Below are 14,239 nucleotides of genomic sequence, written 5' to 3'. Positions count from 1 at the left end.
TGTCCTTGGAACAGATCAGCCTGGATAGCTCAGTCGGTTGGAGCGTGGTGCTGATGACGCCAAGGTTGCAGGTTCAGTCCCTGTATGGGACAGCTGCCTGTTCCTGCACTGCAGGGGGTTGGACTAGATGATCCTCAGGGTCCCTTACAACTCTATAATTCTATGAATCTATGAAAGGGTAAGGGAAGAGAGAACACATAGGAACATAAGAAGAGCCTGCTGGTTCAGGCCAATGACCCAGCAATGACCCACCTTGTCCAAAGTGGCAAGCAGGACCTGAGTTCAAGAGCCCTCCCCCTTCTGCAGTTTCCAGCAACTGCTATTCACAAACATTGCTGTCTCCAACTAACAAAACAACAAAAAACAGACCTATGGTCACATAAAGCATACTCAGTAAACACATGAGACGTAACCGGCTGTGTACTTAGATAAATAAAGTATACTATTCATAGTATCAAATTGTAAATTTCAGCAGAAGTAACTCATAAAGTTCAACAAACAAACAAAGCAGGAGACCCAGTGGATCAGATCATTCTATAGTCAGTTCATGCATAAGGTCCATCTGTGTAATGGTGTCTATTCCACCTGTCTGTTCATAAAGTCCAAGCCATCCACATGAAAGGTTGTTACAGTTCCACAGAATCCTTTCACAGAGTCTAAGACAAGGATTTCCGGAATATTGGCCTTGTTTCGCTGTCCTGGGCTTCATCAGTAGTTAAAGCTCTAGGTAATGCAAATAAATACAATATCATGATCTCACACATTTTACAGCAAAAATAAATATAAAACCATTAAAAACTGTACATACCATATGTGATATTACAGGACAGTGGGTCTTATGGCATAGTAGTCGCTGTGATAAGCAGCAACTGTTACAAAGTAGGGTTATATGGACAAGCACCAACTAACAGCCATCAATAGCTGTCTCCATAAATTTACCTAATTTTCTTTGGAAGCCATCCAAATTGGGATCCATCACTGCCTCCTGTGGGAGTGAGTTCCACAGTCTAACTTGGTTCTAATGAAAGTCCTTTGCTTTATCTATTCCTGAATCTTCCAAAATCCAGTGCCACTGGGGGTCCACAAGCGTTACGAGAAAAGAAGAGGCACATTTCTTTCTCCACGCTGTGCACAAGTTTATAAATTTCTATCCTGTCGCTTCTTACTCTCTAAACTGGAAAGCCCCAAAGGCTGCAAACTTGCTTCATAGGGGGGTCTCTCCATCTACTACTTTTCCGTTTGGGCTTCCCTTTCCTGAGACCTCCCCAACTCTATCCATTTTGTGGCGAGGCAACCAGAACCGGACACAGTATTCCAAATGAGGTTGCGCCATAGATTTGTAGGTTGGCCAGTGGTGAGTTTTCATCCTTAGGAGGGAAGGGAAACCAACCCCCTTCATTTCTTGACCCTGGAACTGTCAGGTAAAAGGTAAAGCTAAAGGGACCCCTGACCATTAGGTCCAGTCGTGACCGTCTCTGGGGTTGCGGCGCTCATCTCACTTTACTGGCCGAGGGAGCCAGCGTACAGCTTCCGGGTCATGTGGCCAGCATGACTAAGCTGCTTCTGGCGAACCAGAGCAGCACACAGAAACACCATTTACCTTCCCGCTAGAGAGGTACCTATTTATCTGCTTGCACTTGGACATGCTTTCAAACTGCTAGGTTGGCAGGAGAAGGGACCGAGCAACGGGAGCTCACCCCGTCGCGGGGATTTGAACCGCCGACCTTTTGCTTGGCAAGTCCTAGGCTCTGTGGTTTAACCCACAGCGCTACCCATGTCCCTGGAACTGTAAAGTAAGTAAGGCCAAATATGACCCAGGGGGATAATGTCAATGGCAGAAGAGTGGTTCATGGAGGGGTTGTGGCAGGACTCATCCCTCCTGCCTTGGCACAAAAGCTCAACTCTCCATAAAACAATCTGGCTTCCATCTCCTGAGGAGTTAGATAAAAGAAGAGGTGGAGACGCCTGGGTCTTTGGAACAGGGATGGGTGGAGACTGGGAAGGCAGGTGGGGGGAGATCAAAAATCCTTTCTTCAGTATCCCAGCTCATAAACTGGGGTGGTGTTTTTCCTTCTTTCTTTTCCACCCACCTTCTGACCTCCTCTGTTTGAGGCAATTAGAAGCTGCCCGGGGAGTGCCAAAGAAAAGAGGAGAGGATCAATTGAGCTGACCCGCCAGTCGCTGGCAGCAGTTGCAAAGGGGCCCCAGTGAACTGTGCAAAATGAAATGAAATTAGGAGGACGTTTAGAGGGGGGAGCCCTGCAGGGCCAGACAAAGACAGGCCCATCCAGTCCAACTCCCTGTTCCCAACAGAGGGCAGCCCAGCATGGCTTGGAAGCCTCTAAACAGGGCCTGGCAGCAGCAGCTCATTGGCCCACTAGTGGTCAGCTGTACAGCTGCTTTTGAACATGGAGGCTCCATTGCCCAAACCATGGTTTCCACATTGCACAAACCACAGTTTCCACATTGCACAAACCACAGTTTCCACATTGCACAAACCACAGTTTCCACATTGCACAAACCACGGTTTTCACATTGCCCAAACCATTGTTGACATCCATTTGGCACCATATCCCATATGGACTGTCTTGACCACTCCAGTGGGCAGTGGTTCTCTAGGTACAGAGACTGGGAAGAAGGCTCATTTCACCCCCCTGGGCCTGAGGTCCTGCATGCAAAGCAAGCGCCAGCTTATGGGCCCAAGGTCAGTATTAGGGATGGAGCGGGTAACAAGGACTAAGCTCTGTTGGGAAGGGGGGCAAATCCCTGCCTCTCACATTTTCTTTTAAAAAGTACCTTTTGGAAGCCCCTGTAACATCAGTAATGCTGCCTCCATGCCAGCAAGCATAATATGAATTGAAAACTCTCTCTCTCTTTCTGATCATGTTCCTCTGGAATCGCTTTCTAATAAGCAGAGGCTTAGGCTGCCCTTAATGCAGTTATAATATGATTTGGTCTGGTTGGCGGCCATGAGAGTTAAATTGTGTTGTGATGGGAGAAGTAACCACAGGGCCAGAGTCTTCCATGTGGCACCTTGGCTATGATGACCGGCTCACGCTCAAGATGAGTCACAGTTGGTTTTTTGTGTGTGTCGGTTTTTTGTTCTCTGCCCATCAAACAACACAAGTTCGACTGTGATCCATTGGCATGCACCACAACTCAGCAGAGGGGTAGCATGTCCCCAGTCACCTGCTCCTGTGTGTAGGAAGGTGCCATAGCCTTTGAATGCAGAAGGTCCCAAATTCAATCTTCAATGGCATCACCGCATAGGGATAGGAGAGACCTCCTGCCTGAAACCTTGGAGAGCCATTACTGGTCAGTGTAGACCAGGGTTTCCCAAACTTGGGTCTCCAACTGTTTTTGGACTACAACTCCCATCATCCCTAGCTAACAGGACCAGTGGTCGGGGATGATGGGAATTGTAGTCCAAAAATGGCTGGAGACGCAAGTCTTAAGGTTGTCAATGCATGGACCGTGCATGGATCTTACCAATGCATGGGTCTTGTCCCACCCAGCTCAAATATTATCCAGTGTTGACTGGCAAGAGTTTCAGACCTACCTGAAGATACCTTTCCTGATCCCAAAGATCTGGAGATGGATGGGCTAAGCATCTGATTCCATCCCATCCCACTAGAATACCAGTGTTTCATGTTCTTATCCCATTCCGATCACACAGACACACACATTATTTATTTGTAATTGTTTGGAAGATGTGAAGATGATGATTTAAAAAATACAATAAAAGCAAGACGTTTCCTTGGAGTAGGGTGTCTTTTTAAGACCCAGGTGAGCAAAACATTGTTATGAATGAGGGAAAGGCAGGGGGCTACAAGAGAGCAGTATGGGGAGGGGGGAGAATTTCCTTTGCCATCATGCTTTTATCTCTTTCAGCCACCCCAATAGAGAATTAAACGAATTTCATTTCCGTGATGAAGGAATTAATGGCCAACAAAAAAATATATATTGAAGAATTGAGTTCAGGTAGGAGACCAGAATCCGAAAGAGGACAGGAAGCCTTGATATTCAAATAGGGAGAGAGAGAAGTTATTATGTAACCATAAAAGGGTCCTATTTTACAAGTTAAGACTATGAAATGCATAAATGTAGACTGAGAGATCCCTCTGGGGAAGTGGGATTGTGTTTTTAATTCACCTAGACAAATAGGCAAGCAGGCTCCCATTCAATTCTTGCACACCTTTTCAACACGGGAGGCCCAGGTGTACTGAGCTGGGGGGTGGGAAAGAGGTTACACACACACACAATCTCAGTTCCCTGAATGTAAGAGCTTTAGGAACAGTGCAATGGACTTCTTCAGAACGTGGTGGGCTTTCTTGCGTTGGATCCCACCTGTCAGAAATATTTTAGCTATGTTTCCATTGCAGGGTATTGGGCTAATTGACCCTTTGGGTCATTCGTTTGTTTTCGTTTCAACTATTTTGTGCTTTAATCCTGTGTTTTTATCTTGTGAACTGCCCTGAGATCTTCAGATTAAGGGCAGTATATAAATTTGATAAATAAAATAATAAATGAATGTGGTTTCCCTCTTAAAGGTAAAGGGACCCCTGACCATTAGGTCCAGTCGTGACCGATTCTGGGGTTGCGGCGCTCATCTTGCTTACCTATTTATCTACTTGCACTTGACATGATTTCGAACTGCTAGGTTGGCAGGAGCAGGGACCAAGCAACGGGAGCTCACCCCGTCGCAGGGATTCGAACAGCTGACCTTCTGATTGGCAAGCCCTAGGCTCGGTGGTTTAACCCACAGCACCACCCGTGTACCAGTTTCCCTCTTAGATCCTAATAAAAAAACACAATATGTGGAAGCAAAGGTGATATCTGCCTGACTTGAGGAGGAGGAGGCCGTTCCTTGTGTCTAATCTGCTTTTGATGGGAAGCTGCTGCCCAGATCCTTGGAGATGGGGGCAGATGTCCCTATCTGTCTTGACTGTGCCCAAAGCCCCTTAGAAGTTCAAAGCCCATAAGAGATTCAAGGGGCATCTTCTTACAGCGGTCTGCTTTGTTTTGAACGCCTTTAATGAAAACAATGCTTTTGCTCATTCCAGAGATGTTATGCTCCGATAAGGTAATTGCACAAGGGGACAAGCTTACATCCTATTACGGCTGCACTCGGGATTTGGTGCCGCAATTGAGAGTCCCATGGGCTCGCTGGAGCTACACCCGTCACCTCCTGCAGCAGACAGACGAACTGGGAATGAGTTGGTGCATTGCTTTTGGGGGCGTATTCTGCAACACGTTGCTGAGGCAATAGTAAGGTAAAGGTAAAGGGACCCCTGAACATTAGGTCCAGTCGTGGCCAACTCTGGGGTTGCGGCGCTCATCTCACTTTACTGGCCGAGGGAGCCGGCGTACAGCTTCCGGGTCATGTGGCCAGCATGACTAAGTTGCTTCTGGCGAACCAGAGCAGCACACAGAAACACCATTTACCTTCCTGCCAGAGTGGTACCTATTTATCTACTTGCACTTTGACGTGCTTTCGAACTGCTAGGTTGGCAGGAGCAGGGACCGAGCAACGGGAGCTCACCCCGTCGCGGGGATTCGAACCGCCGATCTTCTGATCGGCAAGTCCTAGGCTCTGGTTTAACCCACAGCACCACCTGCGTCCCAAGGCAATAGTAGAGGTGGGCTTATATCAGACTGTCCGTGCAATGCTTCTGAATGCCAGTTTGCTGGAAATCTCAGGAGGAGAGTGTTGTTCCTGTGCTCAAATTCTGCTTTCCAGAGATCTAGTTGCCACTGTAAGAACAGGATGCTGGAAGTGATGGGAATCACAAGTGGGGAGAGTTGCTGTTATGCATAATGGGTATCTGGGTGGCCACTGCAAAGAGGTAGGACAGAATGTACCACTTCAGACTATAGGTCCAGGTTCCAGGTTTCCCCATAGATGGGGGGCCTGAGGGCAACTCCTTGTAAAAATTCTTTCTCCCAGATGTGCTAGATCTCTACATTCAGGGTGTTCTGACTCTTCCACTTCCTCCATCTTTTAGACATGGAACATTAAAAATGGTGCTGTCATTTGTATCAGTAGATCTGATCAGACATGTGTGATGCTTGGTTGCCAGTAAGTGATACATCCCCAGTCTTCGGTCTGATTCCCATGACAAATCATAACTTTTTGAGTAATTTTAATGGTCATTTTAGAAGTCAGAGGAGCACTGCTCTGAGGGGTTGGTTTGGGGGTTGGTTTTTTCCCTAGAGCAGGAGAAATAATGTCATTTGCTGAAGCACCAGGTTAACTGATGGATGTTATAGTGAGTGAAAGAGGTGATAATGAATCTTACAGAGTCTGTGACCTATTGGCCCGAAGCAATTGTGGAGAACTACAACTTACAACAGCCCCAGCAAACATAACCAATGGCCAGAAATGAGGGGAGTTGTAGTTCAGCAACATCTGGAGGGATAAAGGTTCCCAGCACCTGGCTTAGAGGTCAGAGAACAGGGTAAAATAACTAGCATGGTGAACAGGTCCATTAATGTCAATGGGTCTACTCTGAGTACAACTTAGATGCTACCCAAGCATTTCCCTCTTTCATTGGAAATACCTAGGTACCCAAAGGCCATTTATCCATAAAAGACAAACTATTATCTAAATTCAGTGGCCTGGCTAAGAAATATGCGTCTCTCCCAGTATATTGCAAGAACTATTAAACAGGGTGGTACCCAACTAAGTCATACTAGGGGTAGACCCACTGAAAATCAATGGATCTAAGCAAACCATGTACATTGATTTCAGTGAGTCTACTCTGAGTAGGTCTACTATTGGCTTCACATTCTGTGTTAAAACTGAACATGCTTGTCTTTCTAGAACTCCACAGATCAGGATCCCAGGTCCCTGGAAATGAAGCATCAATTCCTACATTTAGGCTGCACAAATATAAGACGGTGAAGGGATCTAGTCAACAAGCTGGACATGAGTCAACACTGTGATGCACCAGCAAAGAAAGCTAACACTATTCTAGGCTGCATCAACAGAAATCTAGTGCCCGGATCAAGGGAAGTCCCTCCCCTGGAGTTCTGTGCTCAGTTCTGGGCACCACAACTGAAGAAGGATATTGACAAGCTAGAACGTGTGCTGAGGAGTCCAACAAAGATGATCAAGGGTCTGGAAACCAAGCCTGATGAGGAACAGTTCAGAGAATCAGAGTCTCGGCCATAGAAGAGAAAACAGAGAGGAGATATGATAGCCATCTTCAACTATCTAAAGGGCTGTCACATGGAGGATGAAACAAGCTTGTTTTCTCCTGCTCTGGAGGGTGGGACCAGAAGCAATGGCTTCAAGTTACAAGGAGATTCCAACTAAACAGTAAGAGCTGTTCAACAGTGGGAGAGATTCCCTTGGAAGGCCATGGATTCTCCTTCCTTGGAGGTTTTTAAGTAGAGGTTGGGTTGTCATCTGATATGTATGCTATAGTTGAGATGCCTGCATTTCAGGGGGTTGGACTAGATGACCCTCAAGGTTGGATTAGATGACCCTCAACTCTGCAATTCTACGATTCTAGATTGTCTGTTCTATGGGAACATGATAATTCAAACCACATATGAGGCAGTTTGATTTGGGGAGAAAAATAGAGAAAGTGTAGGAGAGAGGTTATGGAGACTGACTACCCAAATGTCTTAATATGCCTGGTGCTCCCCCTCCACTTAAACAAAAAATAAAATCTCCTAGCAGTAAAGTTTATTTAAAGAGGACCAATCAGCTATCTTTATCACCCAGAAACATGCCATAAGGATTAAGAAAGCAGAGAGACCGTGATGGAAAGAAGAAAATCTGACTGAGGAAGCCAGAGAAAACAGGAAATGGAGGAGTGAAATGTACCACTCATTCCTGTGCAGGTTTACTCGGAAGTAATTCCCACTCAAATAAATGAGCTTACTATTTATAAAACCACCCTCCGGAGCATATTTAACCAGAATTAAAGTTACATTAACGCAACAGGGATTACTCTGGAGTAAGCATGGACAGGATCCCAGCCCGATCCGATGTAGGCTGACCCAGAAGTAAGTTCCACTCCCTTACCTGCAGTAAGTGTGAATAGGATTGCAATCAGTGGCAGTCCAATCCTGTGCCAATTTCATCTAGACATAAATCTCCCTTGAATTCAATAAGCTTACACCTATTGAGCTCAATTTCTTGCCGTTATTTTAATCTCTGATATATATATATATACTGGAGGGCTGCCTTTCACCGAAGCTTGCTGTACTAAAATCTATTCCTTGGTACACCCCAGAGAAAGATTTGCTGGGGTCAGGGCATATAGAATATGGAATTTTAAGGATTTTTTAAACCACCTGCATTCAAGCAGAGTGGCATTGACCTGGTGACCATCCTACGCAGCGCATTTTCCCGGGAGTAAGCACTAGTCAACTCAATGGAGCTTTCTTTCGAATGGGGGGGGGCGACAGAAAATTCCCCCAAAGGGAATTTATTCAGAGTAGATCCCTTATCCTTAATGATCACAACTAAGATAGCCAGTGTGGTGTAGGTTTAGAGTGTTATGCTAGGACCTGGGAGACAGGTTCAAATCCTCCCCCCCCCCCACTTGTCCATTGAGGCTCATCTTGGGTCAGTCACTGCCTAACCTACCTTACAGGGTTGTTGTGTGGATTAAATGAGGAGGTGGAGAACCACATGAGCTCCTTGAAAGAAAAACGCGATATATAAATGCAATGAATACTGATGATAGTAATAAATTAGCGTCATTCTTGTGGCTTTACTCTATATAGGACAAACATTCAATAGAACCCCACTGATGTTGCTTTCCTAGTGCCTAATGCAGGGTTTCCCAAACTTGGGTCTCCAGCCGGTTTTGGACTACAATTCCCATCATCCAATGGTCCTGCTATGGGAGTGTCCTTTGTTGGACTTCTTAAACTGGACACACACACACACCTTTCGCTGTAACGTCCCAGGGCCAGTTAACAGCAGTTTAAAATGACAATATTAATATCGCTTTAAAACAATTACTTCATTTAAATCTCACCTTTCTTCCAGGGAGCAGCCTAGATGGTTCTCGCTCCATTTTCCGTTTTCCTTTCCATTTCCTCCTCACAGGAAGGTCAAGTGTTCGTGCGGCCCCGATCCCTTGCGTCACCGATCCCTAGGGGAAACCCCCATTCATTCATTATTTCATTTCATTTCATTATATCCTAATTTTTTCTCCAAAGAGTTCAAAGTACGTGCTCCTCCTCTTCCTTTAATTTCCACAACAACCCTGTGAGGTACGTTAGAATGAGAAGCAGTGACTGGCCCAAGGTCGTGGCTTAAGTGGGAGGGATTCCCAAATACTAGTCCGACACTCTAACCACTATGCCATACTGGCTCTCACTGCGGAGAGAAAGGCTTCTGGGTTAAAAACGCACTCAGGGCTGCAAAGTTCCCACCTGGGTCTCTGTTTCCTTTAAGCCGCCTCTCAGGAGCGTCAGGCGGTTCACCAAACAAGAGGTTGTTTGTTTGTTTGTTTGTTTGTTTGTTTGTTTGTTTGTTTGTTTGTTTGTTTGTAGCGCAAAAACCTATAATAACTAAAGCCAGAAAAGGGGGGGAATGTTTATTTTCTTAAAAAAAAACCTCTTTACCCCTCTTTGGTTCTCGCCCCGTCTTCCAAATCTCCCATAGCCCTCTCCTCTGGCCAGCTTCAGCTGTGAAATCGCCGTTTCACACACGCCCCAGGCTTCTTAATTGTTGGGGAGGGGAAAATATGTATAAAATGAAATTTGTTTGCCACCAGGAGACCCTGGGCACACGCATGGCTATTCTTTTTCTCTCTCCTCTCTCCCCCTCCCCAATTTGCCACAGAGTTTCCTTAAGCGTGGTGTTTTCTAAATTGCTTATTCTCCCCCCCCCAAAAAAAAATATTAATGTTCTCCGATTTCCTAATATAGAATGGGAAGGGGCGTCGATAAAGGAGTCGTTAACCTGTCATCGCAGGAGAAGGCAGCCCCACCTCTCCAAAGGGGTGGCAGCCGCGATCATCAACCCTTCCCACTAGGCATTGCTGTCGAGGCGAGGGGTCCGGTCCTTTCTCTCTATTGGAGAAGGCAGAGGATTGGGTTCACCTGAGCCTTCATCAGCCTAAAGCTCAGTCCTCTCTCCTCCTTATTTAATAGCCAGACTCCCAAAGTAAACATCTGGAGAGGAGAGATGTATTATCACTACGTACCATGGTTCAAATTTCCCACTGGTCCACGAAGCTCATTCGAGGTGACTTTGGCACAAATCTCTGCCTCTCTCAGCCGAACCTACCTCACAGGGTTGTTGTGAGCTGAAAGAGGACGAAAGCCATGAAAGAGGGAGAAAGAGAAGCATGTGTGCCTTCTTGAAGAAAAAGGAGGGATATAATTGCAGCAATAAGTAAACAAAAATGATAATCATGGTTTTGCTAGCCTGGTTAGTAACGCTGCGATGGAATTGTTTTGCAAAATTCTCCATGACTTTTTGCATCTGGCTCAGAAAGCAACTTTTCCAGTACAGTTTCTCTGAAAAGCTACTGTGCGTGGTCTGGGATCCAAATGGGACCTTCAGCCAGGGATAATTAGTCAGTCAGAAGTTATCCCGTGTCTGAACTGGATGCTGAGCTAGATCTGAACCACACGGGTCTGGTCCAGCTCTTCAGAAGGCCTTAAAAACAACCAGGAGTCTTGTGGCATCTCAAAGACTTAATGTTATCGTGGCATAAGCTTTTGTGGAATGCCAGCGCGTCCCTGGGAATAAGTGTTATATCCTGAATTACAGGAATATACTGCATGTGGTTGACCAGCGAGGTCAGAAGGAAACGAAAGGCAGGAATCTACAGAGGGTGATAGCTTCGGTCACAAGTAAAAAAACAAAACAGGTGTTGATAGCACAGTCCTCCTGTCATTAGTAAGTCAATCCACACTTTGATGAGCCACAAAAAAGTCTCGTTTAGTCCCGATAGCGTCGCTGCTCTCCAGGAATTCCTGGTTTTTCCCGCGCAAGCTCCTTGGTTCCGGGATGGCCTCTATAAAGTTGCGCAGTCTTTGCACTTGAGTTCACCTCCCAGTCAAATCTAACCCCCTTTCTTTCAACGCGAAAGTGATGAACCCTGTGTTCCAATCCTACCAGCTGAAATATTTTTTTTTTTTAATTGATTTTCCCCCCTGGATCGAGCCCCACCATTGAGACCGCACGAGATCAGAATATTTTGCATTTATTTATTTATTTATTTATTTATTTATTTATTTATTTATTCTCTATCGAGATCGATATTCAGCGTTTACACGCGTTTGATGCCTACGCAAAACACCTGTCTGCCCGTTGCCATCCTTATCGCTAGATAGTAGCCATCTTCAAATATCTCAAGGGCTGTCACGTGGAAGTGGAGCAAGCTTTTTTTCCTCCAGCTCCGGAGGGTAGGACTCGAACCCATGGCTTCAAGTTACAAGAAAGGAAATTCCGAGTAAACATCAGGAATAACTTTCTGACAGAACAAGTCGTTCGACAGCGGAGCGGACTCCCTAGGGAGGTGCTGGATTCTCCTTCTTTGGAGGTTTTTAAGCAGATGTTGAACGGCCATCTGTCATGTATGATATACATTGGTACCTCGGGTTGAGTACTTAATTCGTTCCGGAGGTCCGTTCTTAACCTGAAACTGTTCTTAACCTGAAGCAGCACTTTAGCTAATGGGGCCTCCTGCTGCCGCCGCGCTGCCTGAGCACGATTTCTGTTCTCATCCTAAAGCAAAGTTCTTAACCCGAGGTACTATTTCTGGGTTAGCCGAGTCTGTAACCTGAAGCATCTGTAACCTGAAGCGTAGGTAACCCGAGGTATCACTGTAGTTGAGAATTCTGCATGGCCTTGGGTTGGACTAGATGAATCTATGATTCTATCTTATTATTATCGCTCTTATCTCCAGCGATGTCTTCTTTGAAATCCTTCGGGGGGTTGGGGGGGTTTGTGAAATTTAATGTCTCGTTGAGCTTTCGAGAAGAGAAGATGAGAAAGGTTATCGAAACTGCATTCCCCTTTAGGTCTGTGGAATATCGCGATTTATGATTAAATTGGGAATCCTTTGCGTTGATATAGCGCTGAGCTGAGCGTCCCTCTTACCCCCAACGAATAAATACCACTGTGATGTTGCATTGGTGAAGGGCAGAGAGAACCATCAGTTTCTTCATTCCACGGATGTGCAAGAGAATTGGGACGGGGGGTATACAAACAGGGGTCTTTTTTCCCCTTCACAGTACACCATAGTGGTTTCCCTCTCGGTAGGAGCCACGAGGCCCCAGCCCACTCCTATTCCCGCGGAATTGTCTACTGGGAGGAAACAGCGGGCTGTGCATGCATACCTTTGCTGTCGAGAGGAGTGGCGGGATGTATTTAAAATAATAATAATAATGTAGCTACTGTTTTAAGTGTCAAAGGAGAGGGAAGCGGATCAGTTACGGATGGTATACATTTATATATCTCTATATATTGCGCGCGCGCACACACACACACTTTCAAAAAGAAATATACCTGTTTATGCAACTTCTCATTCCCTCCCCCCCCCCCCCATCACTTGGCGGTGGTGGAAAAGGAACCTCTCTTTTCTTCCCAGGAAGATTCTGAAAATATTTTGAGTTCGGGGAAGAGCTCCGGTTCCTATCAATCGACACAGTCAGTTAATGGGAGGGAAAGTCTGTCTAACGAGTAAGTCGCCCAAGGCGCTGGTCAGATATAAAATCAGGATAAAGGTTTAACACAAGAAGTTGTGTTTGATTGCTCATTTGCTTGAAAATGTGTGTGTGTTTGGATATATAATTTCATACCAGCTGGTTCAACGAGCTAAAGGAAAAGGAAAGGTGTTTGGCTTCCATTTAGTGTAGTTTGCAAAAGTTTTTTTTTTTTTCGATTTAGGGGGGGGGGTTAAGAAAGAGCGGAGGGAGAGAGAGAGAGAGAGAGAGAGAGAGAGAGAGAGAGAGAGAGAGAAGGGGGAACAAAGGACACTTCGGAGCTTTGGCGTCGGTGCCCGCTGGGAAGGAGGGATGGAGTCATCGTCCTTAAAGCTTCAGAGGAAGCGGGGAGACCAGCTGTCTTCACCCCTCCTTCTCCGCCCCTGCCACTGTCCTGGGTTTCAGAGAATTATGATCGCTGTTTAGGAGAGGAGGGACGTGGTAGCCTGGGCTAAATTGACCCAAACAAACCAAATCGACTAGAAAAAGATGATTCACATGTTCTTATTCCTATTGGTATTAATGTCAAAGATCTAGCTATTGTGCTTCGGCTGGGAAAGGGGTATGGGTTAATAATGATAATTATTAAGAAAAAGCTGGAACACGCAACCTTAACTAGTTCTGGGTGAGAGACGGAGAAGGGTTGTTGTTTTTTCATTTCAGAAAATGCTTCTCGGTTGTGGGAAGGGGGAATAAGCCCCGCTGAACTCGGTGGTGCTTCCGATTGAGACGTGTATAGGATGGGGGGCTGCAATCCTAGGTGCCGTGAAACCCACTAGGACTTACTCCGAGAGAACTTGCGTACGAAAGGGCTGCTATCCTTAGGCGCCGCTTCCCGGGAAAACGTTCCCATCGAGCTCAACAGAGCTTGCTTCCGAGTAAACGTGCATGGAATCTGGCTGCTCTCGGGCTGTTGTTCGTCGGGTAGGTTGCGCAGGAGACGAACCACACACACACGCACCAGATTCACTGAAACATGCCCCTCCCCGGAGTATATATGAATTATAGGATCAGGTTGCGCCTCTTGAACGATCTTAAGCGCTTTCAGGTAACACGAGTGGGGCCTTAATGCCCGATCCACGTGGCTAGGATCCGGGCTGCCTGGCTGCGATTTTCGCGTTCCAAGACCCCATGAAACCAGCAGCCGACAAAAATCGATTCGCCAAGTGGGGAGGGGGGAGAGAGAAAGAAGTGTAGACCTTACACCTGAGTGTCTAACTCTCAAGAAATTATATGGAGTGGGGAAAGAGACTTAAAAGGGGCTGAGCGACCCACTGGCTCGCTTCTAACCATGCTGTTACTCTGAAGTAAATCCTAGTACAGTACTGATATGTTTGTTCTTTTCCACAAAAGTCTATTGCCTTCCAAGTTACCAGAGAAGCGATGCTGCGAAGTCTACTCGGAAGCAAGCCCTCTCCTGCTCAGAGGTCCGAGGGGAGCGATCCTCCAGCTGCTTAAAGCTACCGGTAAATGAGGGTCCCTTCCTCGACCCACAGCTGCCCTTAAGTCATTTTCGGGGGGGGGGGGGAATACCTGCTAGGTGTGAAGGCAG

The 14,239-nt window shown here is 46.3% G+C and overlaps 1 protein-coding gene across 1 annotated transcript in view; it reads left to right on the top strand.

Annotated features, from left to right (window-relative positions):
* The first annotated feature begins 13,147 nt into the window (after positions 1-13,147).
* The window catches only part of PAX7 (paired box 7), a 266,012-nt gene continuing 264,920 nt past the window's right edge, over positions 13,148-14,239 (top strand). Inside the window, exons 1-2 of the mRNA XM_081870996.1 lie at positions 13,148-13,312; positions 14,057-14,153. Of these exons, the coding sequence (XP_081727122.1) occupies positions 13,263-13,312; positions 14,057-14,153 (147 nt within the window). The 5' untranslated portion in view covers positions 13,148-13,262. The remainder of the gene's footprint in view (positions 13,313-14,056; positions 14,154-14,239) is intronic.

This window comes from Podarcis erhardii (genome assembly GCF_964252035.2).
Source record: "Podarcis erhardii genome assembly, chromosome: 7".
Classification (NCBI taxonomy): domain Eukaryota; kingdom Metazoa; phylum Chordata; class Lepidosauria; order Squamata; family Lacertidae; genus Podarcis; species Podarcis erhardii.
Note: the sequence above shows the minus strand (reverse complement) of the source record. Positions and strands in the feature narration are given on the sequence as shown.